The 26,887-nt window shown below is 37.3% G+C and overlaps 1 protein-coding gene across 1 annotated transcript in view; it reads right to left on the bottom strand.

Moving 5' to 3' along the window:
- Nucleotides 1-26,887, bottom strand: part of ADAMTSL1 (ADAMTS like 1) — a 924,426-nt gene that overhangs the window by 685,997 nt on the left and 211,542 nt on the right. The window contains exon 2 of the mRNA XM_045840784.1: nt 3,482-3,601. Coding sequence (XP_045696740.1) covers nt 3,482-3,601 — 120 coding nt within the window. The remainder of the gene's footprint in view (nt 1-3,481; nt 3,602-26,887) is intronic.

The following is a 26,887-nucleotide window of genomic DNA, read 5'->3' on the forward strand; positions in this document are numbered from 1 at the left end:
GAAAAAAATCAAGTGAAAGCAAAATCTTTCTTAATAAATTGCATGCTTTGTTTTAGTTGAACTCCAGAGAATTGCTGGCTTGACCTCGAGGACAAACTCTGTCTTTTCATACATACACAACCTTTAAAGACAGGCATTTCTGAGGATCCAAGCTTGAAAGCTCACCTCACTGCCACAAAGGGCACCTCTATTTTACCAGTCAGTGACAGAACCACTCTACCTTCAATTGGAATAAATATTTAAATAACTTTTCTACCAAAGTACCATAGTGGCTTAAATAACCGTTTTGTGAACCACAAAGCTACTGACAAATGAAGTTTGTGCTAATTACATACTGAAGAAAACCCCATTCTGTAATGAATTTTATGTTAATTATTACCCTGATTTTGTATCTGGCTGACAACCAAAAACAACGTGATCTGTTTCTTGACTATTCCAAAAATGAATAACAGCCTTTGACAAACATCCTATTTCTGTGAACAATGCAAATCATATACAAGCAGAGTGTTAGGCAATGATTAGAAGTTGGGTTGCCTGCTGTGGATTCTAGACAAATGGCTCACTTAGATTGCTATTCACAGTGTGGAGAATGAATGGAATTAGCCCTCTGAGAGGAAGCTAACTAGAAAGTTTCTCTAACCCAATGTAAAAGTTAATTTTGTGCCAAAAGGCCCTAATTAAGAAAGAGTTGAAGAAGTGTCACTTAAAGGTCAAAAATGACCCCAACCCCCCCAAAATTAAACTTTTAGGAGAGTTTCACAAATAAGTTAGGCTGTTCTGTTTTTCAAAAATTGTTTGAAACAGTATAAAGAAGAAAAATTAAAGACCTAAAAGGAGGCTAATAATTTTACCCAGAAATGTGACAAAATGTTTCCTATAGCTGATGCTACTTCTGTCCAAAATGTACTATGTATTGGTGGCAAATTTGTTACTTCCACAACTATAAATTTTCAGTAGGCAAACAGCCCCAAATTTACATGCTTTACTATAAACCTGGCATGAAAGGACATCCTGGATATAATCCCCAATATTCTGTCCTCACAAGTCATTCATACCATTTTAAAAATAATATTTTACATTTAGAAGGGTTTTCATATTTACAAGTTCCGTTTCTTGCATAGTATATGAAGGAGTTCTTATATATTTTCAATCCAAAATTCCAACATCAGAGCAACAGAGAGTAGTCATGGTGGGCTTCCTTCACCAACGAACAGCTAACACAGCTGAGCGTCTATTATATTCGAGGGCAGGACTAGCTGCTAGGAAGGCGAGAATCAACATGGGTTCCCAGCTCACGGAGCAGAGCTACTAATCTGGTAGGAAAGGCAAAAGAAGTGCATGAATGTTTAGGATACTAGAGAGGACTTACTTTAAAGCAGATAGAATTGTGCAAACAGATTATGTTGCTCAACTATTTTTCCTCTCTCCCCCACCTGTGCTTGCCAAGTGGTGTGTGTGACCTATACCAGGAAGGTTTCTTGATGATTCTCCCATTCTGCTCAAGAGCCTCCTCCCAATACAGCAGAAACTCATAAATAAGGGGCACAAAAGGAATTTCCACTTTTCTGGCTATTAATGCAAGTAGCAACACATATTTAAATCCTTTCCCTTAGACAAATACAGAGATGATGGTGATTCATCTTTCAAAGTCTATTTAAAAAATAAAGTTACACTTTAAATGTTTTCTATCCTCTTGCCCAAATGAGGTGTCAGATAGAGAGACACACCTACCACAGAAATTATTAGAATTTCACAAACATATTAGGAGGCTGAATTAGCTTCTGGTATTCAGGATGCTTTGATCTCCCCCACCCTCCCCCTCACATTATCGCCTATCACCCCAGTTCTGACTGTGTTGGTAGGTAAATCCTCTTTCAGGTTTAATACTTCTACCCACTCAATTCCTTATGACCTCAGAAGGTTTCAGGAAATTCAGCAGCATGCAATTTTTACTATGATGTAAATCAATGTAATACCATGTGATAACAACATTGTGACACCCTTCAATGCTTGACAAATGATAAAAATTGTTTTTAGTGGCACCACTATAATAATTCCATTATGTTCATAATTAGTTCATATTATTCAATTTCCTTCATGGTGTAAATTATGTAATAATTAGACTTGCTTATGAAGTTTGACTCTAGTGTCTGCATAGCAGCACTTTCCAGGACTTTAAATAAACCAAATCCAAAATGAATGAACATATTTCAGATTTTATATAACATCAAAATATATATAACATTATATATAACATTAAAATATAACTACAAAATACTGTTCACAGAAAGGAGGCATAAAACTTAGATGACAATGTGTGTGTACCATAGTAAATCACAAAAAAAGCCTTGAACAAACAACAAAAGTTTAAAAGGTAGGCTCTGCATTTTCAGAGTTTACTGAGGAAAATACACACACACACATACATATACCATATGAAAAATAATTATAGTGCTTTTGGGAACCTTCACCACTGTTCCTGCTCATCCTGGGTACAGGCTCAGAGAAGGATGTGAATGTCCATCACAGAGAGTATGGACAAAAACACAGAGAGTAATCACAAAAACAGTAAGAGGTGGCCTGTGCATGGCTGAGAAAGCTAATTCACTCAGTGTCTGTAAGAGAAGTTTATGAGACAAATACGCAAAAACCCCTTGAGGGAGGACTGTAAAGAAGCAGAGTAGAGGAGGTATAAATACAGACACATATGTGTTTGCTTTGAAGTTATTCTAAGGCAGTCTTTTCTGTGGTCCTACCATTTCATGGTTGGACAAGTAATCCACTCTCTTGTGAATACACGTCCTCTAATTACAGTGTGAGTACTTCTGAGCACGAGGTCATCACCATGAAGAGCCACATGTAGAACTTTCAGACATTACCACTGATACAATAAAGTACCAATTACAAACCACAGTTTGATTTGCAAGTAACAAGGAACTGCATCCTGACTCTCTAGTCAATGATACTGCTTGTTTTTATTTGTGAGCTCATTTTTCTAGTTTTCCCCTCAAAACCACTGCCAGAGAAATGAACTTTCATAAACTTAATATGACAAACACTTTGAAGTGAAAATATCCACAAAGAAGCTAGGATTGGAAGATGGTCGAATTTCCATTGGCCCATAAAACAATTTTGGGTTTACATACAAATCTCGTTTTTTCTTCACTTATTTAAATCATTACCATTTCATGTTTAGACTCACAGGCAAAACATCAGTTATTTCAATGTGAATCCTCCACATACAGCCCCAAACAAACTTTAATGCTTCAGGAGGATGTTTGAAGCTTGCCAGACACAGGAAAAGTCAGAAAGGTGCGTGTACAGTCTGCCTACTGCCTTATCACTTTGCTTCCCCCTCATCACAGATATGAGGAAATACCATCCAAACCCCTTCAGAATTGCTCAAACCAACCACCACCATAAGTCAGAATTAGCAATTCAACTTTTGTGTTTTTAAGAATAAAAAGAAGAGACACTGTACCGGGTCTTCAGTTTTGTGACTATTCAAGAGCTCAGACAGGAAATCTTCATACGAGTTCTCTCTTCGAACCAGTGGAAATTCCCTCAGGAAAACAAGCTCTTCATTTTGGTCTCCAAGTGCCTAGAGAGATAAAATAGCTGAGTTAAGCCTTTAGACAGAGACTGGAGGGAGGGGGCACTGAGGAATTAATGTCTCAGACTTGGAGAAACTCCTTGGATTCATTTCAAGTCTGATTAGAGCAATCAAAAACAATGTGTGCAAATACATATTAATGTGAGAGCCACTAAAATATTCTGACTTGTGGCTATACTTTGGATGAATGCCAGAAAAGTCCCCTGCTAAGTTGGTGCCTCTTAATTGACTGGAGCACATGTCAAGATTTGGTGATTATAAGTTGTCTTTGTGGCCAGGTCTAGTGTGGTCAGAGTCCTAGACTCATTCCACTGGGCTATCTATCCATAGGGATGTATCACACAGGGGTCTTGGGTCCACAGGGATCTATCCCTAGTCCCATAGATCTGAGAATCTGGTAGATCCTGATGTCCTACTAAACATCAAGGATAAGATATCTGGGATGGGGGAGCCAGCCTGAGTCTAAAACTGACTTCCTGGGTTATTCAAGTGTGTTAGAACCACATGCACTTCAGCTACTCTGGAGGGAGGTACTGGAGAACTTTTATCTAGAGCTTATCACATACAGGTTCTTTACACATGTTATCTTGTACCAGCCCCAGAAAGTGTCTATTGTTAGCCACACTTTACAAATTAGGAACTGGAGGCACAAAGGGTTTCAGGAATTTGCCAAGTTAGTAAGTGTTGAAATCAGCACTCAAATACAGGTCTGACTCTAAAACCCTTTCATTATACTGTTTTGTTACTGAACTACTCAAACCTCCTCTGGTGAAGGAGAAACTATTAGTAACTCCCATAAATTCAGGGACTAAGTAGTTCATTCACCCAGGCTTCCTGTTACCTTTCTGAGACTCGATGTACTCATCATAAAATAGAAATGATACCAGCATTATTGGGCTACTGAGAAAAACAGAGATAACATATGTAAAGCACTTAGTGTGTGACTTGCACAGAGTAAGTATTCAATAAATAATAGCCAACATTAACAAAAGCACATTTTGCTCAAGGAACAAGTAAAAATCTAAGCTTTTAACACATATGAAATTCTTTGACCATATTTATATCTGTAATGGATATTACTAATAGGTATTATATTACCTTCACATTATCTTTATATTGTTTTAATTTTTAAGTTTTATACATTTTTAATTTTATGCTTTTTTATGGTATTGGTAACATAAGTAATGACTGTCTGAGTGTTCTTCACATTAATTTATACCATTAATTCATAATAATTGAAATTGTTTTAAACTCTAAATCTTTTGTAAAGGATCATAATTTTCTTTAATTCATAAGTAAATGGCCTTTGTTGATATACAATATAGTTGGTATCACTGTAGTAGACAGAATCTTGGGCCCCTTTACTCCCTATTATCATATCGGTGAATATATTGCCTACTGTGGCAAAAGGGACTCCGCAGACATAAAAACATTTACTTAATTGTTGACTTCAAGATAGGTTATCCTGGGTTATCCAGATGAGCCCAGTGTAATCATGTGTGCCCTTAAAAGCAGAAATTTCAATGGGGTAAGGGTAAAAGAGGAAGTCTGAGAGATTCAAAGAATGAGCAAGACTTGACTGACTCACCACATCACTGGCTTGCAGATAGAGGGCTCACGTGGGACATGTGAGAGGAGAGGAAATGAAGTCTGCCAACAAGTGAGTTTATTGTTTTCAAAAGGACTAACGTATGGTTATTGCTATTGAATCTCACATTTTATGAATCATTTCTCCAAAAATCACAGTGGTGGTTGGTCACCTTTAGTTATCCAATGCCAGAGTTCTTAAAAGCTAAAGTCTGAAAAGAAGGCTAATAAACTTAGGTGCATTTTCTTGGTGAAAACTTTTGTGCCTGTGGAAAACTTGTTTTGTTGAACTGATTAGAGAAATACACAAAAATGATTCAAATCTCTTTCAGAAGAGACAGTAAGATGTCAAATATAAGGATTGAATGCTCACTAACCCTCACTGCAATGAAGGATAATTAGCACTTTGTCTGTTTGGTTTATACTTTAATTCTCAATCATACTGTATGTTTGTTTAAAAAAATTTCTGCCTGTTTGTTTTTCCCAAGAATGTTGACATTTTATAAGGTCCACAATTTTCACCAAATGCTTCATTTATCAAATACCTTTATGTAATATCAAGGCAGAAGGTTTTAATTAAACTAAATTCAATTTAATCCTGAGAACAGATAAGAATGTGAAAGTTAGATGAATGTAATTATGACCATTTTACCCCTCTGGATATCTTGTGCATATCTGTTTCTCATTTAATTTATATCCATGAACACTATTACTAATTAGGCAATTTAAAATACCCAAATTACTTTGTTCACTATTAAATTAGTTTTGAATATCTATATCTATAATTTTGTATGTTTTAGAAACACTTATAATGAAGAAGAGATGTCAAGATACGTAAATATATAAAACATTTGTTTTTTTTAATTATTGTTTAAGTCCACAGTAGGACATTTACTCATTCATTTATTCAGTACAATGGATAGATAATTACTGAAGTTCTATCAATTGTCAGGAGCTTCAGTATAGGACATATTTCTAGATGCTCACCAAAAGCCATAGTTTTCTCATAATCTTTGGTATACACCTAGAGTAAGTGCATTTCCAAGCCTCCTTTCCAGTTAAGGTGTTCAAGACTGAGTATTAGCTGGTGGAAGTAAGGGGTGCTACTAGCAGGCCTGGCCCACAGCAATCTCCCACATCCCCTCTCCCATGCTCTTTTGCCCCCAGGTCTGTTTGGATGGAGATAGTGTTAGGGGAATCCAGGAATCAGTTGTGAAAGGTGGAAGAGGCTCCACTAGCTTGGCTCCCTGAATAATTGCATACAGGAAGGCCACCTCATGATCTATTCACTTACCTAATACTGTTAAGTGATGAAGAAATAAGTCTACTGTGTTTGAACCATTATCTATTTTAGAGACTATTTGTTATTATGGTTAAACTGCTCTAATTAATACAACAAAACAATCTACATGAGCACAGAATGCTACAGGAATATAGAGCAAGGGTGATTACCTCTCCCAGGAAGGATTATGAAAGGCTTTAAAGTGCGGTTAAAGCAAGAGTGGGCTTTACCAGCTGTACAAGAGGAGCAGGAGTGAGGAAGGGAAGATTGCTGTTCTAGGGAGAAGTTAACAGCCTGGGTAAAGGCATGGAGGCTTGAGACATCTTGTTTCGTTTGGTGTGTTTCAGTTAGTCTATAGTGGCAAGAGTGCGGAGTTCATGAGAACAAGTGATGGGAACTGAATTTGTATAGTGAGCAGGGACCAGATTATGAACCATGGTCAATGAAAGACTTAAGCCAGAGTCCTTCTTGGATTTGTGACTTTGGAAGGGTACTCTGGTGGTTCCGAGGAGGTGAGACTGGAGATGATGTGACTGGTTTTCAGATCACTGCAATTATTCAGATGAAAACTTATGAAAACCCAAGGGGCTGACAGGGAAGGAAAGGATCATAAGATTTGGTGGCCAACTGAATGCAGGGCCAAGTCTCAGTTTATGTCTATATTTCCTACCTGGATCTGAGTAGAAGACCAGAGTGAATAGCAGTACATTCCACAAAACAGGAAATATAGGAGGAAAGCCAAGTATGTGGGTTAGGTGAGGAATTTGGTTCCAGAGAAGTAGAGTCCAAAGTGCTTTCGGCAGAGAAAGGTGAGTTTCAGGCACAAGAAAAAGACTACTATCAAGATGATGGGTAAGTGTTAACATCACATGACACTTGGCATGATTACATTTGCCAAGGGAAAGAAAGAAGATTGAGAAGATATGAGAACTCTGGGGAGCTCTGATACTGAACACACAGCATGGATCCATCTCTAATGGCCTATTCATGCGGTCAGAAAATATTAAGAAGAAGAACCCAGACTTACTCTGATTTTCATCATTCTTAGTCCTTTTTTATTGTTTTCCTATGAAAACACATTTATGACAGCATTATATCAAATTTATTCCAGGCAATTAGTTACTTGAAGACACAGACCATGGCTCATGGGGCTATCTAATCCCAGCCTCTGAATTAACTAAATTTTGACTAAAACTTGAAAATTTCCAGTATAACTTAGATTTTCAAAATTCTATTTCCCATGGTCAGACCAGGTTTTCTGACTTTTGGTTTGAAAAACCTGATTACATTCAATATGTCAAAACTTCCTTTGCAGTTATATGGTAGTTAGTATAGCATAAAAATGAATCAAAACCGGATTCCCATAATTGTGTCTTATGGTTCGGTGGTGTTAGTTTTCCAGATAGAAAAACAGAACTATGAGAAGTGGTGGGATTTTGTACATGGCCAGTGGCTATGTTAGTGACTACAGACAGTGTCTCTTAAAAACTCAAGGTCTCCACTGAATTCAAACCCAAATATTCTCCCATAGGAATAGAGCAAGAAACAGGTAATCATTACTGAGACACCTATCTGTTCCTGTATGATTTCTATACTCTGAAGGCCTCCTGCTCTCCAGGAATCATGAAAACTGACATGTGCTAGAATATGTACCCTGTGATAAAGATAGCTTCTCCAATTAAAGTCCGTTTTCCTGCTTCAACCAGTGACTCCTCTTTTTGATCATTGGCACATCAAAGTACTCCTTAGAGAACCCAGGAATGTAGAAATACCCAATCTCAGAATAGAATCTCATGAACTCCAGAAGGCATGGAAGCAATTTATTGTTGTGGTACATGCTCTCTCTAACAGGACCGAGCCATCAGCCATACAGAAATTTTGGAGAAGCATGTAGGTAAATACAGGAAACAAGGGGATCTTTCAAGTAACTCTCTATTCTCTACCCCATTAGCAAGGAAAGGTAGTTTAAAACTAAAGCAAAACAAAAGCCACTGGAAGATAAGAAAAGCTTTTGCATTTGGCTTTGGGGGACAGTCACAACCTCAAACTATGTCTACAATACAGTCTCCTCTTCTACTTTATGCTTGCTCCATCATGACTGGGCACCAACTATTCCCTCATTGATTTGACTTTGAGTGACTTCAGAGAACACTGTTTAGGATTCAGATTCATCTACTTGCAATGAACTTGTTTGGTGAAAGAAAAGAGAAAAATGCCCAGTCAGAATTTCCTACTTCTTATGAGCTTGTTCTATGACGCGTGACTAGAATTTGGAAAGTTAAAATTCAAAGCAACTAGTTCATATTTTGGAATCTCTACTATCATTAAAGAAGAGTCATAATCTTTAGAGAAATGGTAATGCTGATGATGGGAGTGGATTATGGCTGGCGCTTTCCAGCAGCTGTAATGCTCTTATAACTCTGGGTGAGGCGGCCATTTACTGCCCGGCTGGGTGAAAAGGCTGCAGTAATAATAGAAGCTTAAACAAACATGCCCTCAAATTATCAGTTCATTGTTCTTTGTTCTTCATTTAGTTTTTCTGTGAAAACTGAGCTGTAGCCAAGCTTAGGTCCCAGGAGTAGGACTTAGGTTTCCATATTACTTAACAAAGTAGAGTGCTGAAAACCACATCGTTAATTTTTTTCCTGCCAAAGGACTTTGAAAGGTATATTTATGCCTATATTTTGATTCATAGTTTACTAAGAATTAAGATTGTAAAACTGTAAATGTTCATGAGATTAAAAAAAATAAACAATTTAAATAATTGGCCACTGTGTTACCTGAATATATACCTACACATAAGAACCAGTGGATGCGAAGTGATTGATGTCAGAGTTATGAGTTCATGGGGACAATCAAATGTTTATTGAATAAATAGCTGAACAGAAAGTTTTCTTGGAGCCAAAAAAATCTCTAGCTTCAGTTTTGAGAATTGCTACTACATAGTAAGAGGAAATGATGAGAACTCATATGGGATCGAAGAGCTCAAATGTAGCCCTGCCATTCAATACCATTACCTTCAGACCCTAAAAATCAAAGTGACTCAGAGACTAAAGGAAGGAGAGAAAATATGTTTCCAATGTGAAAGTATAAGTAACTTCTCGTTTGAAGGAAATTGAGCCAAAGTATCAATATGGCATCAATAGCCCTTAAAATATTGATATACTAAGCCAAAAATGAGAATAGTCCCAAAAGAAATATTTTAAAAATTATCTAAATTTCTTTAAAAATAGATTCTAAATAAAAATAATAAATAATAGATTCGAAATAAATAAATAAATAATAATACATAGATATTTAAAACTTTATTAGATGTCCTGATGTTTGGTCCAACAATTAATTTTGCTTAATATTAGTAAATTACACTTGGCAATAAAAAAGGGTCCCTGATTTTTGGAAGGAAAATAATCCTGGTAGGGCTATCCTAATGAACCCAAGCACTATGAGAAAACAAAAACCCAGTCTACTCTCAGTGTCCTCCTTTCCATTAACTCTTCATTTCTAGCTGGAATATTCTAATGTAGTTAGATGGGAAACAAGTGAACAGTATTTCAGTTGTAAATTGAAAGGCAAAAATTATGAGCATATAATCTTATCAAAGAAATGTCTTCATTATATTGCAGAAAAAAGTATTTCAGAGGTTTATAAAAATAAATACCAAAATATTTATAAATGTCTCTACACTCAATCACTGGTCAGAATAGGCTCAATCAGGTTATCATGTGTGAGAATCAGCAAATCAGTCTGCACACCTTCACAAATTCATAGAGAGCTAGGAGGCAGATTCTCTGAATAAACTGCTTTCAATGTTGAAAGGACCCACTTAGACTATCTGCTTATCTTTGAAAGTATTTTTGGTTGTATTGGTGAGTGACTAAATCTTTTTAGACAGAGAGTCTGTAATGCCAATATACCTATCCATACCTGCTGCTTCAGTAGGCTTGATTGGGAAAATAACAAGATTCTTAAAATAGCTTCATGTGTCCCCAGCTAACAGCTGCCAACTATGCAATGATGCAACAACTATGCAGCTGATTAGCAGCGTTATTCTCCCTGCAGGAAAGTCTAAATATGATCCCCCAGAAGATCGGTGAGGGTTGTTAATAAAAACATTCTTATAACCATATTTAAGCTACTGACATTTATATACCTGGTGTTTGGAGCTTGAAAACATTTCAGTATTCTTTTTGTTCTTCAACCAACCTTAATTACCATTTCTAAGGATTATAAAGATAATTGCTAAAAGGTTGGAGCAGAAAGAACTGAGATGGAACATGCTGGTCTGAAATGTTCAGCCGGGCCTCATAACTCTTGGTACAGATGTTCCTGCTTAGTTCAGGTCTGATTTTGAGAAACAGCTATAACATGGTTTGAGGCAAGGTGACCAGATGTAGCTGAATTTAAAGATCTGTCCCAGAATGTCAATGAAAAGAAACTCCATTACTCTAGCAAAAAAACCTTTAAGAGGGCACAGGAGGAGTCATGCTTAAAAAATATCTCTTTACCTTTAAAGTAGATTGACAGCTACCTGAACAAAAACAATTCTTTAAAAAATAATGAAAATGAAAGAAAATCAAAAAACATGCACAGAAGTTTACACTCATAGAACAGTGTATAAAATAGCAAAAGGAATTCTGTGAGTGTAAATATTGTGTATAATGTGGGCTTGGTCTATAGATAAGCTGTAGCATTTCCATAATGTGTCATAAACACAGGCAATGAAGTGACAGCGTGAGGTGGAACTTCAGAGACCATCTTCACCAAGCTCTGGTATTTCCCAATGACGGAGGACAAAATATGCCTTCTTAGGCATAGGGTAGAGAAAACATGTGGGTTTTAAGACATCTCCCTAGATGACAAAACAGCCAACTAACTCAAGCAAAGTGGCAACTTTCCCAAACTATATAGCCAATTCTCTTCTTCTTTGTCTTCCTCAAATATTTTAAGACACATTTTACACCGTTCCTATCAAGAGGGGAACAGAGTTCTAAAGACACTCGGCTTCAGAAAGCCGCTAATGGTTGTGATTCAGATATACACTTAGACAAAGAAAGAACATGTGAAACACAAAACATGGAATTCTTTGTGCTCTGCTCCTAGATGGATGAGCTCATTATTGTCACATGTTCTAATGACAAGGAGAAACAGAAATGGCCTTTAAATTGCTTGCATGTGCACACACTTTAAATCCTACACGAAACACTCATTAATGTCAAAAATTAAGGGAGGGTGTTATGCAGTTAGGAAATTTTAAGATGAAGAAAAAATGGAAGAAGGACATAAAGATGTTCAGGTACCCATGCAGTGGTAGAAATCAACCTTTTTTGATTGTAGAGTTGGCAAGTGTTTGCATAGGTCAGTATTATTATCTAAGCTTTTCTAAAGTGAGTTGCTTAAATAAGAAGAATTGGAAGTCAGGATACCTCTCATATTCTGAATTAGAATGAAAATTAATTAGGGCAGGAGCCTTTTTCATCACCCTTGCTTAATATACATTGGCTCCATAAAGATGTACCACTGAGATCTCCTGCTACAGGGAGCTTAACTGACCAATGGGCCACCCAGTCTCCACGATGCCAAAGAAATAGGAACATCATTAGGGCTTTTCTCTCCTCTCTCTGCATTGACATCTCAGTTAATCCTTTACAGTACTGGGGAACAGTGATTAGAAATGGTGCCTGAGAGACAGCTCTGAATATGCTCCCTTGATTCTCGCCAAGGCCGTCCATACCTAGATCCAAATTCACCCCTATTCTAATATGCCTCTTCATCCTAACACTGCAATGTAGATGTACATCACACACTCACTCTCTTCAGTTGGCCCAGTGGTTTTAATCACATGGAAAAGAGTCAAGGTAATAAATTATATAATTTCATGGGCAAGTTAGCAAATTAACTTTTATTATTTCACAAACTCTAGAAGTTCCTCTTCTCTCTGGCTAGAGCTTACCAACACAGGCCAATATTTTAAAGAAAAAATATAGAATAGTTTCAACCCATGCAAATTTATTGACTCTTTTAAAAATATCCAAAGTATAATTCTATAGCTTAGCTAGTGCTTTAATAGGATCAGCAGTGGAACTCGGATGTATGTGAACTCACCATGCCTGTGCCCCCAACACACATACCCCATGGCCTCATCTCTGTAAAATGTAAACATAAAAACGGGAGAAATGTAATCAGTATTTAAATTTCATATGTAACATAAAGAATTTCAAATATTTACTCAGTATTTCAAGAAAATGCCCAAGAAGTGGGGAGGTTTATACTTAATGCATAGCTAGCATTCTTAAATGTCCACTCTTTCCTCCTCACCCATTTCTGTCATTCTCAATGTATTTCATACAGAGAGCAGCTGGTTCCTCAAGACTTTTTTTGTTTCTCAACTCCCAGTTATTTCTCAAATTTGGCTCACGTGTTTCTTGGGGAAAGAAATGTTGAATGCTGAATATATTTGTGTATTATTACTTTGTCATTCTTTTATATGAATAATAACTTATTCCTGTTAAAGAAGCATAATCTTATAAAAGCACTTTATAGGCACACATGTGTACATGTATATCAGTGAATGAATGTATATGTGTGTTAGTGTTTGTATGAGTAGTGGAAATCCCAATGTGACCCTAAATTGTGAGAACTAGGCATGTCTGATAGATGATGGATCTATTTGCAGGAGGGGAAAAGGGACCCTCTTGGAAGACAACCCATGTCAGCTTGGTCTAGTCCCGGAACCTTGGATATCAAAGAAAAAAAGAGCAATTCTACATCAGCATAGTGGTTATTATCCAGATTACAGCTAGTGGGAGATTCTTAAGGTAAAGAAAAAGGTATGTGCTAAACCCCCCTCTAACAGAGCATGAAAACCTGCTTTTCCCTTTCACCAGGTAGGAGCTCTGACCCCTTAAATAGTGAAATATCAGGCATAGACCAGCAATAGTGTTTAGCACCCAGCTAAAGAAGCTACATGAAGCAACCAAATAGGGAATCCACACAAAGCAGGAAAAGTCCTAAGACGTTATATAGAGAGACTTAGTTGTCCCAGTGTCCCAACTGAGCCTAGTCTGCTAGCTGCAACTGCTAAGGTATTAGATTTGTGACTAAACTGTCTTGGACATTCTAGTCCAATTAAGCTCCCCAGACAAGTGCAATCCCAGCTGATGTCACATGGAGTAGGAAAATCATCCAGTTGAGCTCAGTCAATCCACAAAATTCTGGGAAATAATAATAACATAGTTGTTTTTAACCATTAAGTTTTAGGTTAGTTTATTATAATAGCAATGGGTAACTGAAATAGCATGGTAGCATAGGTTGAAGGGGAGGGAAAGGGAGAAATTCATCTTCACAGCCTATATTTGCTTCCAGAAGCATACAAAGGGTGAGGGCTCTTTTTAGGTAGGCCATCCTGTTGAAAAATGGAATTTCAAGATCATCATAGATGTTAATCTCCAAATGACACTCTTTTGGGAAAAATAAAGATCTTTTAGTTGGCCCCTTTAATTTTGTGTCTCAGGCTATAAATTTCAAGATTACCTGCTGATAGAATTTTCTTGTATGCTTCACTAACTTTATGTGTAGGGTAGATAACATAAAAATCAGATAATGATGTTGCCTTATCACCAATGGTGTATTTATTAACATCTTCTTCCTCAATAGAAATAACTCTAGTTCCCATAAAAGCTTTAGTGCTATACTCTTCTATTCTCTTGTTCACTGTGTAATTCCACATATAATTTTATAGTTATAAAGTGACAAATTGATTACTTCTTGGTATAATTACAAATGCAGAGACTTTATTTTTCATTCCATATTTTAAAAGTCCTCAAAGGCCACTGCCCTTCTACAAACCCTTTGGCAGGTAATACTTTGACAGTACTATCTGTGTCTTTGTTTTTCCCTTACTCTTCCCTATATTTAACCAAGTACTTTTCAGCCTGAAAATATCACCATTTAACCCCATGGATCAGGACCACCTCTGTCTTACTGTCCACTATATCCTGAAATCCTAGCCATGCCTGGCACAGGATTGAGTTCTATAAATATCTGAGTAGTAAATTAATGAAGGCCTTTTTTTACTTATTAATTTCAGAATTTTTAGATCTAGAAAGAAGCTCAGAAATCATCCCATCTTTCCCACTCTGGAGCCCATAGAGAAGCAGACTGACTTTCCCAAGAACATATATTTAATAAGTGTCAAAGCCCAGACTAAAATATAGATTTCTGGGTGTTAGTCCTGCACCATCCCCACCTCATGGCTCCACTGTCCTTTTCCCTGTTTGGGTCATCTCCCTACATATTGGCAAGTGCCAGAATCATGTGGAATCATGTGGAATCAAAACTGACTGCAAGCACAATAAACCCGCAGTGAAATGTGACTAATTTAAATGTGGGCTGCAATTAAAAATACAGTACAGGAAACAAAACATATGATAGCTTTCTTCTGCATGCTCAACAGACCATAAACATGGGGTACAGAGTTAATTTCTAGATGCCAAATTTAAGAGGACAACTGACAAACCAACAATTCCTAAAGAAAGAATACATAATGGTGACTATCTGGAAAACATATGACAATCAGCTGAATTAATTAAGAGCATTTTGCCTGACAAAGGGAAAGAGAAGATTTGAGAGCTGTCTTCAAGTACTTGAAGGATGGCTCTGAGACAGGAAACTTACTTGCCTAGGTCCAGTTCTCCTCACCCTCTTCCCATGTTCATTTCCTTCCCACTCACTTGCTCCTTACATCCTGACTTCTGAAATTTCTGCTCTCTCCAAGCTTACCAACACTGCTCTTCCACCCACTTTTCCTTAGTCTTCATCCCTTATAATAATGTGTTCTCTTTGGAAGTCTCTTCCTTTGGTTTCTATAATAATTGGATTTTAACCCCCTGGTCATTTCTTTGTTTTCTCATTTGGTGTCTCATTCTGTGCTTCCCACCCAGTAACCCATTGGTGATCCCAGGGTTCTGTCTGTGGGCATCTTATCTTCCCTTTTTTGTTTCTTGCCCTAGGATTCTTGTTAGGTCTCAGAGAGTCAGCCATCACTTCTGGACAGATGATCTCAAACCCATATATAGAACCATGGCTGTTACATAGAATGTTCTGCACTTCCTGTATCTATACTTTGAACTTTGCCATGCCCTCTACTTGGAAGGTCCTCCCTTCCATCTCCTTGTACTAAAATTGCATCAATCCTTAAAGACTTCTTTTACACATCCTCCCTGTCACCTCTAAGTAGCTATAATCCCACTAAATCCACAGAGGTCCTGCTCTTGTAGTTGAGATATGGAATAATGAGACATTAATGTCTTAGCTTAACCCTTCTGCTCTGTGATTTGGGTAAATTACTTAAACTTGGATTTAGGTCCTTCATGTGTAAATGGGGGAAGAACATTACTACTTATTTTACAGAGTTGTGATTATTATCTGGACTAACATAGGAAATGTGATTTGTAGACTATAAATTGCTGTACAAAGCTTGGTAGTATCATTACTGAAAGGGAGTTTTTTTGACAATATGAGCTAGCAGAGTATGTCCAGTCAAATAAATTAACATTTTCATCTTGACTGATTCATTTGGCTGGAAAAACATGTGGACATTCCAATATAAACACAATTGGGGACGGGATGCAGGAGACACATGTCATAATTTATTGAGATAGGAGTCCTGGCACCTCATTTTAAAACAAAAACAGCATATTATTATTTCTGAAATGGCATGCATTTTCATCTCTCTGTGGTCACTTGGGTACTTGTCTTACATCCTTTACTGGGCTGTAAAGATATTAAGGTCAAGAATCCTGACCTATTGATTGACATGCAAGTCTAAGAGCAATACCTTAAACTTGCACAATGTTTGTTGAGTTGAATGAAAATAAATTTGGCACATCTAGTTTTAGGGAAATGAAATTCAGCCATAATTTACCCTGATAATATAGATTTTTCAAACAATTAAATATGGTGTCTTGAGCATGGAGCTGGCTACTTGGTAAGTTACAAAGACTCGCACTATAAGCATCCACATAGGAGCTAAAGAAAGCATCTAGGTGAATTTTGAGAGTTTCATTCTGCAAACCTGTGGATTAATTAGCTGAAATGTATGCTATTATTCCTGCTGTCATTCCCTACCTCCTCTATAATAGTAGGCATAGATGTTTAGCAATGGATGGCAACATTTACTTCCCCTACACCACCATTGTGAAAAGGTCTTTTAGTTTGTTTTCGGCATCTTTGGAGTACATTCTAGTTCCCAGGCATCTGAACAATGACCTCTTTGATTATACATTAGTATCACACATGATGGATAATTCACACACTTGAATCTACTTATTTATTAAATACATGGACTTGGTAATGCAGATACTATTATAATACATTTTCTATACTCAAAGAATCTGAGTTGAGTGATTTAATGCTGGCCTCCAAACCCATATTTCATTTCTGGTCAGCTTTTTCTCTCTTCTGGGGCTCCCATTTCTACTACTCACTGTCTCTTCTATGTGAATGTCATTGTCTCCTATTACTCAGAAAAAAATTAAGTCTCTTAGATGTGAATACTCTAAAATGACTGCATTTTCAAAATTGTGTGTTCCTATCTCCTTGCCCCTGTTGGTCTCATTCATTAGTATGTCTTTCCTACTGGCTAAGAAGACTCTCCTCCACCTATACTCTGAATTCCAACCTCTGGAGTCCCTGTAGGGATTGCGTTTCATTAGTTGTTACTCTCTCCTCTCCCCATCCCACACATGTTTTCATTATTTATCTCCAATTGACTCTTTCCTCTCTGTGTTCAGAGATATTTATTATGTCTCTTCCTGATTGCCAAATTCTGACACTGCTGTCTTGTGAATGTCTTTCCCTACTTGGTGTCTCTACCTCCAGGTTTGGCTACCTGCCCCCTAGACTACCACAGCACTCTTCTCAGTAGTCTGTGTTTTTAATCTTATCTCTTCTTCAGTCCAACACCTGCAAGTCTGAGCATGTTTCTCTCTGGCATGACATGCTTCACGATTGCTTATCTTCTACCTGTAGTTCTTCCAATTTTAATATCAATCAGGGGTCTTATTATAATATAGAAGATTTAGGAGAACTGGGTTGGGGCCTGAGGTCCTGCATTCCTAACACATTATTTGATTATTTTGATTCTGAGATCACACTTTCAGCAGGTTTTATAGATTATAACCCAACCTCCTTTTAAAGGCTCACAAAACCTTTTTGTTTGTCCTGTAATGACCACTTCAGCCTCTTCTCCAACCCTCTTCTTTGCTTTTAATGCTCCAGCAACAGTGAATAGCTTGGGACTGTCCAAACACACCATGATCATCTGCTCCTCTATGCCTCTATAATGTGAGTTCCATCTGCTTTGCATGTCCACCTATAGAAGTCTATTGGTTAATTCCTACCCAGTTCAACTCTGACTTGGTAAATCTGTCTCCCCACCAAATCATGATATCCTTGAGAGAGGAATCTCGTTCATATGCAAGGATCTAACCTAGTAGAGTATCCTGGCCCAGCGGCATGAGTCTTCAGTACTCAATCTATTTGTCTACAACAGAAACCTTTTAAAATTCTCATTGTTCCTTAAGTGATTCTTAGTGGAGAATGTGTTGGCTAATAATCATTTAAAAAGCTCCAATGAGATAAGTATAAATGTTTTTCCTTTTAGAGGTTAAAACAAATTCTAAAGTGGGAGTAGATGAGGAAAAGATCTACAATATAAACACATACTGCAGATAGAGTTAGATCCTATCTTATATTTAATAAATTGGAATTTAGACAAATTTATCACTAGTAAAAGTATTTTCATGTTTTTTCAAATTGCTTCACCAAACTCTTCATTTAAATGTGCCCCCTGAGTATATTATTAAATGTGTTAAATGTGTCATCTATTACAAAATGGATAATAATGAAGGATTAGCTAATGAGTCAGTTGAAGTTCCGCTTATTAATTGTTATAGCCTCATTGCCTGGAACCTAATCAACAGTTATCAATACCCAGGAAAAAGATGAAAAAGTAAATATTTATTTATTTATTAAAAATAAGATTCCTTAGAACTTCATGACTTTCCTTTCTTGTCTTTCCTAGCAGAATTCATGGATGCTTCCAACATTTTGCTCACTCTTCATAAATGTTCCATATTTTAATTATGTTTTTGCAGATTCCCATTTGACTTAACTTTAGTATCTGATCTTGACTTTAAGAGACATTTTTGTTTTATAACTACCAAATAAATTCCTGAAGTCTGTTAACCACTTTTTTTTCTGTTAGTGAAGTGTGGGTGACTGAATGTTAAGTAAACATTCTTTTTCAAATGCAAACTGAAAATAGGATGTTCCATTTGTTTACACTATGTAAACATGAAAATATGTGACCTATTTTTCCCCTTTAGTTTCAAAAAGCCCACTCCCTTCATTTCCAAAGCTATATTTTTTAGATTTACATTCTCAGGTTTGCTGTTGTGAAAACATGTTTTAAAGGTTTTTAAGCCCTCATTGCATTGATGAAACAGGTTTTGTTTTTTTGCTACCTTATTTTATTTCCACAAATATTTATTCAGCATCTTCTATGTTGTGAGAACTACGCCAGGTACTGAAGGGGGTGGACCATGATCTTCATACACTTACAGTCTAGTAGAAGAAAAAAGAATAGTAGATGACCATGGAAAGTAGGTGTGTAGTGTTACTTCATTGCTTTGCATTTGTATTTCCTCAAGGCAAGGTAGTAATAACAAAATCCCCCCCAAAAACAAAGGAATGTCTGCTATACGGAGATGTGAGCACCATGACTTAGATCTGTATAAAATAATGAATTAGAGTAATTTAAAGTATGGTGACATGTGCTCTGAGAGCTGCCAACAACTCATGTTCATTTTCGGGCCTGCTCATGAGTATTCCTGGAGCCCAATCAATAAAAAGAACAGCCTCTAGACAAAACTTTCTTCAGTTGCTTTGGTCTTTTAGGATAACCTCAGGGATGGGTCAATCAAGGTATAGCAACTGAGTCTCCATTCTGTGTATAGGCTCTATGGAAACTCTTATTCCACTTGCTGGATGGCTGTGAAAATGAGACCTATAAAAAGTCAATGACATCTATTTTGGGGAACCTTCACCAGTGTCAACAGCAGCTATGAAAAGGAATTCACAATAATTATGTACATCCTACAATAATGCAGATAGACTGACTGCAACTTGGTCACAAGCAATGAGCAGGTTGATGAAAACCAACACAATGCCCAATAGATGCTCCAAGATGAGCCATCCACCCCCTCATCATACTACCTACCATCTTTCTTGTTCTGATTACTGAACCTTTTTTTTCTCCAGATTAAATGAAATACTTTGCTATCTCTTTTTAAATCAATCTCTAGCCATTATTTTTTTCAAGCTCATTTATTGGATTTCTAACTTATCAAAAATTGGTCTTAGTGTTGTACAATTAGAATTTTTTCAAGTCCTCACAAGTCAGCCAAAAAGTTTCAGTATTATTATTTTTGTTTTATAGTTGATTAAACTAACTTTCAGAAAGGTTATATACCTTGCATAATAGTACAGCTGGATTTGATCCAGGAGTGTGTTTTCTTGAAATTAAGGTATGATATCCACTTAAATATTCCTGAGCATCTACATACCTGAAAACACTGATAGAAGCTGCAAATAATTCAAGGCAAGATCCCCCTGCCCTCAAAGAATTCGAATCTATGGAGGGGGAGGATAAAGAGTTGTTACCAATTTGTTTTATATTTGTACTAAATCACCATTAAAAGCTACATATTAAATTTTGTTTTAAATAATATATGAAGACATTCTTATAAGTTGTTTTCATTAACATAGAAGCATACAGAGAGTATAAAATGAAAGTCTCCTAAAGACCTGAATCCAGACTTCCGGCAAGATGGAGGCATAGGTGGACGCACCGTACCTTTACACACAACCAAGATTAGAATAACAACAATTTAGAGGCAGAATAACACCCAGAACTGAGAATTTATCTGAATGGAAGTTGGACAGCCAAGAAGTTGAAGTAGACCCGTTCATCCAGACCGGTAGGAGGGGCGGAGAGGAGCAGCCAGGTGTGGGTTGCGGCAAGGGTCACGGCGAGGAGAGCAGAGAGAATTGGGTGCATAAGGCAACTGGGGGCATGTAAGGCATCTGGGGTGTGCAAGATTGCAGTGGGTGGACCCTGAGTATGCAAACAGCAGCTGGCAGACCCAGTGAGGCAGCAATTGTGGACCAGGACAGAGCATGCAACACAGGATCCCAGAGAAGAGACTGAGGTCCCAGGAGAACGGAGTTACCGCCATTGTCCCCCGCCACACACACACACCGCCCCCACATACAACATCACAATGTAGCGACTGGGGTGCCCAGCCCTGGTGAACACCTAAGGCTCTGCCCCTCACCATAACAGGAGTGACCAGACCAAAGAGAGAGAGAGAGAGAGAGAGAGAGAGAGAGAGAGAGAGAGAGAGAGAGAGAGAGAGAGTCATGTCTCAAACAGAAGAACAGAACAATGCCCCAGGACTCATCATTTTAAGTGACTGAGAGAGAGCCAATCTATCAGATGCACAGTTCAAAACACTGGTGATCAGGAAACTCACAGAATTGGTAAATTTTGGGTACAAATTACATGAAAAAATGCAGGTTACCATAAAAGAAATGAAGGAAAATGCACAGAGAACCAATAGTGATGGGAAGGAAACTGGGACTCAAAACAATAGAGTGGACCAGAAGGAAGAAAAAAACAACCAAACAGGAAAGAATGGAGAAATAAGAATTCAAAACAACAAGGAGAAGCTTAGAAACCTCCAGGACATCTTTAAATGTTCCAACATCCAAATTATAGGGGTACCAGAAGGGGAAGAGGAAAAGCAACAGATTGAGCACGTATTTGAACAAATAATAAAGGAGAACTTCCCCATTCTGGCAAAGGAAATAGACTTCCAGGAAATCCAGGAAGCCCAGAGAGTCCCAAAGAAGTTGGACCCAAGAAGAAACACACCAAGGCACATCATAATAACATTAGCCAAGGTAAAAATGAAGGAGAGAATCCTAGAAGCAGCAAGAAATAAGGGGACAGTAACCTACAAAGGAGTTCCCATCAGACTGTCAGCTGATTTCTCAGGCAAGAAGGGGCTGGAAAGAAGTATTCCAAGTCATGAAAGACAAGGACCTATATCCCAGATTAATCTATCCAGCAAAGCTTTCATTTAGAATGGAAGGGCAGATAAAGTGCTTCTCAGATAAGGTCAAGTGAAAGGAGTTCATCATCACCAAGCCCTTATTTTATGAAATGTTAAAGGGACTTACCTAAAAAAAAGAAGATTAAAAAAAACATGTATAGTAAAAGGACAGCAAACTCACAATTATTAACAACCACACCTAAAGCAAAACCAAAAGAAACTAAGCAAACAACTAGAACAGGAACAGAACCACAGAAATGGAGATCACATGGAGGGTTAGCAACAGGGGAGTGGGTGGAGGAGAGAGGGGAAAAGGTACAGAGAATAAGTAGCATAGATGGTAGTTAGAAAATAGACAGGGGGAGGGCAAGAATAGTATGGGAAATGTAGAAGCTAAAGAACTTATAAGTATGACACATGGACATGACTAAAGAGGGGATGTGGGTGGGAGAGGGTGTACAGGGTGGAGGGGAGTGAAGGGGGAAATGGGACAACTGTAATAGCATAATCAATAAAATATATTTTTAAAAAGAAAAAAACAAAAAAATAATAAAATAAAATTGTTTGGCATGTTAAAAAAAAAAAAGACCTGAATCCTATATCTTCATTATGAGAGTACACTATCCCATGCACTGAAGACTAAAATGTTCAACAAATATTTTTGAGCACATGCTTTTCAGGCAGCATGTAATCAGAAATATTTGTTCTCAATGTAATGTATCCACCATTATAATTTTATATAGAATACACTACCCTAAAGTATCCCCTATGTTTCACCTATTCAACCTTCCCTACTCCTCTAACTTAGTAAACACTGATTTGTCTACTAATTTTTATAGTTTTATCTTTGGGAGAATGGAATAAGCCTAAAATTGGAATCATACAATATTTAGCCTTTTCAGATTGGCTCTCTTTCACTTACTAATATGCACTGAAGAGTCATTAATATTTTTGCACAGCTTAAAAGCTCATTTTTTAAATTGTTGAATTGTTTTCCATTCACTTATTGAAGGACTTACCAGTTGCTCCAAATTTTTAATAATTACGAGTAAAGGTGCTATAAAGATTCACTTGTAGGTTTTTGTGTGGACATAAATTTTTAGATTGGTTGGGTAAATATCTAGGAGCATGATCACTGGATCATACAGTAAGACTCTGTTTAGTTTTATAAGAAACTGTCAGTCTTTCAAAATTGCTGTTAATATTTGCATTCCTACTAGTGTAGAATGAGAATTCCTGTTGATGTGTGTGCTTCTCAAGAGTTGGTATTGTCAGATTTTTGGATTTCAGTCTTTCTAATAGATGCATAGTGGTAACTTGTTGGTTTTAATTTGCATGTCTCCAGTGACTAATAATGTTGAACATCTTTTCATATGCTTATTTTCCATTCGTATATATTTTCTGTGAGTTGTCTGTTCAGATCTTTTGACTCATTTACTTTTCTTATTGTTGATTTTTAAGTACTCTTTGCATATTTTAGGTTTAAGCCCTCTGTCAAATATGTGGTTTGAAACTATTTTTTCTTGGTCTTTGGCTTGCTTTTAGATTCACTTAGCAGTGCATTTTGCAGAGCTGAAGTTTTTATTTCAATAAAGTCCAGCTCATCAATATTTTCTTTTATGGACTTTGTTTTTATGTTATATATAATAAGTTTATCACCAAACATAGTTCACATAAATTTCCTTGGAATTTTTAAGCTAGAGGTTTATAGTCCAACATTTTACATTTAGGTCTATGATCCCTTTTAGAGTTACTTTTTGTGAGTTCAAAAATTAACTCTGTGTCTGGGTTCACTTTGCTGCATATGGACATATAATTGTACCGGCTCCATAATTGTGCAATTATAATATTAGTAAAATGAACAGATTGTTGTAGGTTATATGTAGTTATTAATGGATTAATAAATAAAACCAACATGATGATTAAAGTGCCACTGAGTTTGCAAAGCACAAGAAGGCATTAACATGAGCCATTTACAAAGAAACTGAGGCATAGTAAATATAGCTTTACTAAAGTCAGCCATACATTATCCTCAAAAAAACTGAAAAAAATGATGGCAGTAACTCTGCATAATACATAGTATCTATGGACTATTATTCAAGAAGGCTCAGCTCTTTTTTTTATGAAGGTGTGGGCAGTTAGAGATGAGAGCTACAGAGTGATGAAGACAATAGTATTTTATTTATTTTTATTTTTAAATATTTTATTTTTTTTAGAGAGAGACGGGAAGGGAAGGAGAAAGAGAGGGAGAGAAACATCAATGTGTAGTTGCTGTGGTTGCCTTTTGTGTGCCCCAAACCAGGGATATAGCCTGTAGCCCAGGCATGTGCCCTGACTGGGAATTGAACCAGCAACCCTTTGGTTCACAGGCCCATGCTCAGTCCACTGAGCTACACCAGTCAGGCTTCTAGAATCAGCTCTTTTGTTACTACTACACTTTATGGTTTTGTTTGGCTTCTAGAGTCTTTTTTTTTATCTTCAACAAACCACCTTTAACATACATATACCACTGCAAGTTGTTTTGCCTCTCTGGTTATTAGAATAATCAGGATATACCTACATAACTTAGCACTGTAAAATCTTCACTAGAATGAGGCTCATGTCCTTCCTAACTTGAAGGGCAACTCTCACAGCCTCTGTTGAGACACACCCCTGTTACCAATAGGGGTGTTTCCCCGTGAGGCAGCCTACTGACCTGACAGCTCCAAGTATTAGGCAGGGGGATATTATCTTCTTTATCATGATGAGTCAGAATTCATCTCCATGTAATGCCACCGAAGTCCCATTGTTTTTAAACATAGTGACCATCCTCAGGCCTAGTACCTTGGAAGGAACACTGATTAAATGAAAGATACTGAGGTACCAGTCTGAACTGGGTGATTCTGTGACAGACATTTTATCCTCATCAGTCTTAACTCATTTAAGACAAAGTTTTCAAGTTCTCTGCTTCTGAAGTAGCTAATCCATTTGCAAGAATTAATTTTAAATCAACTAAAAATTAAAGGAAATAGTGGGAAAGTACCTGGGGAGTAAAAAACAGCAGGAAGGATGAAAATGACATTAAAATAGGAGAGAGAGGGTTTAAGTAGCCAACTTTGCCTAAGTTTAGCCATAAAGAGATATATGCAATATTATGACATGTTAAGTGGCTTCCACAGCCTTTACAGAAAGGCCATTGTCAAAATTTGTCTTTGTAGTGAGTTTTAGCTCTCAAAAGCAGCAAGAATTCTATTCTTCATCTGCTTACAAGATAATAAGCAATTGCCACAAAACACAGATCCAAATAGCACTGTCTTTCCCCAGGGAATGTGTTACTCAGTTGTTAAACGTTCCCACCAGAAACCTTTTCAAAAGTCCTGAAACATATTTCATCTACTCCCTCCCCATTTTCCTACAGAAACAGAATTAATTGTTCCCTCAATGGCAGTTCCCTCACTTCTTTTAAAACTTTGTGAAGGAAATGTGGCTTTGTGAAGATTATTTTCATTCCTCTAACATCTATAATGAAAGAGTCTGTTTAATGTATTCATTGAAAGAATTATTTAAGCTCCAGTTCAGCCCTTCATTATTGCTAGGGATAAAAGAAACAAAAGGTGATTTGCACTTGAGAATCTGCAGCATGAAGTGTCTGTTAAACAAAACCAGCAGCAACCATCCTCTTGAGCAGGCACCAGGCAGGAATGGGACCCTTCTGTAAAGCATGCACACGCCTACACTTGACCTGTGGGTTCTGACAAGGGAGAAGGCCAATATGATTCCATAGGCCAGGGTGACAAAACCCTGGAATGAAAAAACACAAAAGCACACAACAGCTCTGAGATTCGCTGCTAAGCAACATTGTCCTGCTTCCCCAGCCCCTAACACACATCACCACAAAAAATAAAGTGAAGTGGAAGTTAGTTACTGAGTGTGGGAAAAGAAGATGTACTCAGGATGGAGAGAAGCTGCAAACCTGCTCTTTAAAATTCTTCAGTTAGAGCCAGTTGACCCAAGCAAGCCCATAATTGCTAAATGAAGGAGAAGGGAACTTGCTCCCAAGGCCCCAAGGGGTTCCTCTGAGCAAACCCTGTAGCTAGAAGACAGACGGCAATCTTGAGTATTAAAATAATGAGTGTGAACCTGTGGGTCTGGCTCCATTCTCCTAGATGGCAGCAGAGAAGGGATGGTGGCTAAACCCTCTGATGATCAGCTTGATTGACCACATTAGTTCTACTTTATCGAGGCTCAGTGCTACCCAAAGTTGAAGTGAAACTGCCATGTGTAGACCATAATCATCCTCATCCCAGCTAGCATTTACTGAGCCCCTGCTGGATTCCAGAACCCAGTATAATGCTTCATGGACCTTAGCTCATTTCATCTTCAAAACTGTACCAGAAGTAAGCATTTCTTATAGATTAGACAATTGATGCTCAGAAAGGTTAGGGTAAGGCCTAGCTAGGGCAGAATTTGAACTCATGCATAACTATTGCATGAACACCTGGCCTTGGTCACTTGTTAGGAAGGTGATTTTGTGATGTGGCTTTGTTGTGGTTTCCTGAAAAGGCTATGTGGTTTCCTTTTTAGACATGCAGTATAGTGTCATAGGTAAGTTCATAGATTCCAAACTTCCTTGTTTCAAAACCTAGCTCTGCCTCTTACTAGCTGAGGAACTTTGCCTAATTATTTCTTTTCTTTGTGCCTCAGTTTCCTCAGCTGCAAGCTGCACCTACTTCATAAGTTGTACATGAGGCTGCAATGAATGACTAAATTTGAAGCTATTAGATGGACACTTGGCACATAGAAGGCACTCATGAAGTGTTTATTTTTATTGTTTACCTTATACAAGTCTGATGAAGAAAGGATATGTCATAGCAAAGCAGAGAAAATCACTCCTGGTGCTCAGCGCTTTTTGAGAGGGAACTATAATGTATTACCAAAAAAAAAAAAGCACAGATTTCACAGAGAAAGTTGAAAAATACCAGCATCGGCTTTGCTTGACAGTCTTGAGCTATGCTTGTGGACACAGCCAATCAATTTGGAGCCAGTCGATTGTCTTGCCAATTTATTTATTTATGTTGTTAAAACATCTGTTAGTCAGGAATTATTATACAAGAGTTAGGGAAGAGTTCCTGAGGACAAGAGGTTAAGTAACTTACTTAGAGGTTAAATGGATAGTTAGACTAAACACAACACATAATTCCCAATGCTCAATCACTCCTCTTCCTCTTGAGTCATGCTTCTCTTTTGACC

The sequence above is a fragment of the Phyllostomus hastatus genome, unplaced genomic scaffold (genome assembly GCF_019186645.2).
Source record: "Phyllostomus hastatus isolate PE091 unplaced genomic scaffold, TTU_PhHast_1.1 phas_contig_34, whole genome shotgun sequence".
NCBI lineage: Eukaryota > Metazoa > Chordata > Mammalia > Chiroptera > Phyllostomidae > Phyllostomus > Phyllostomus hastatus.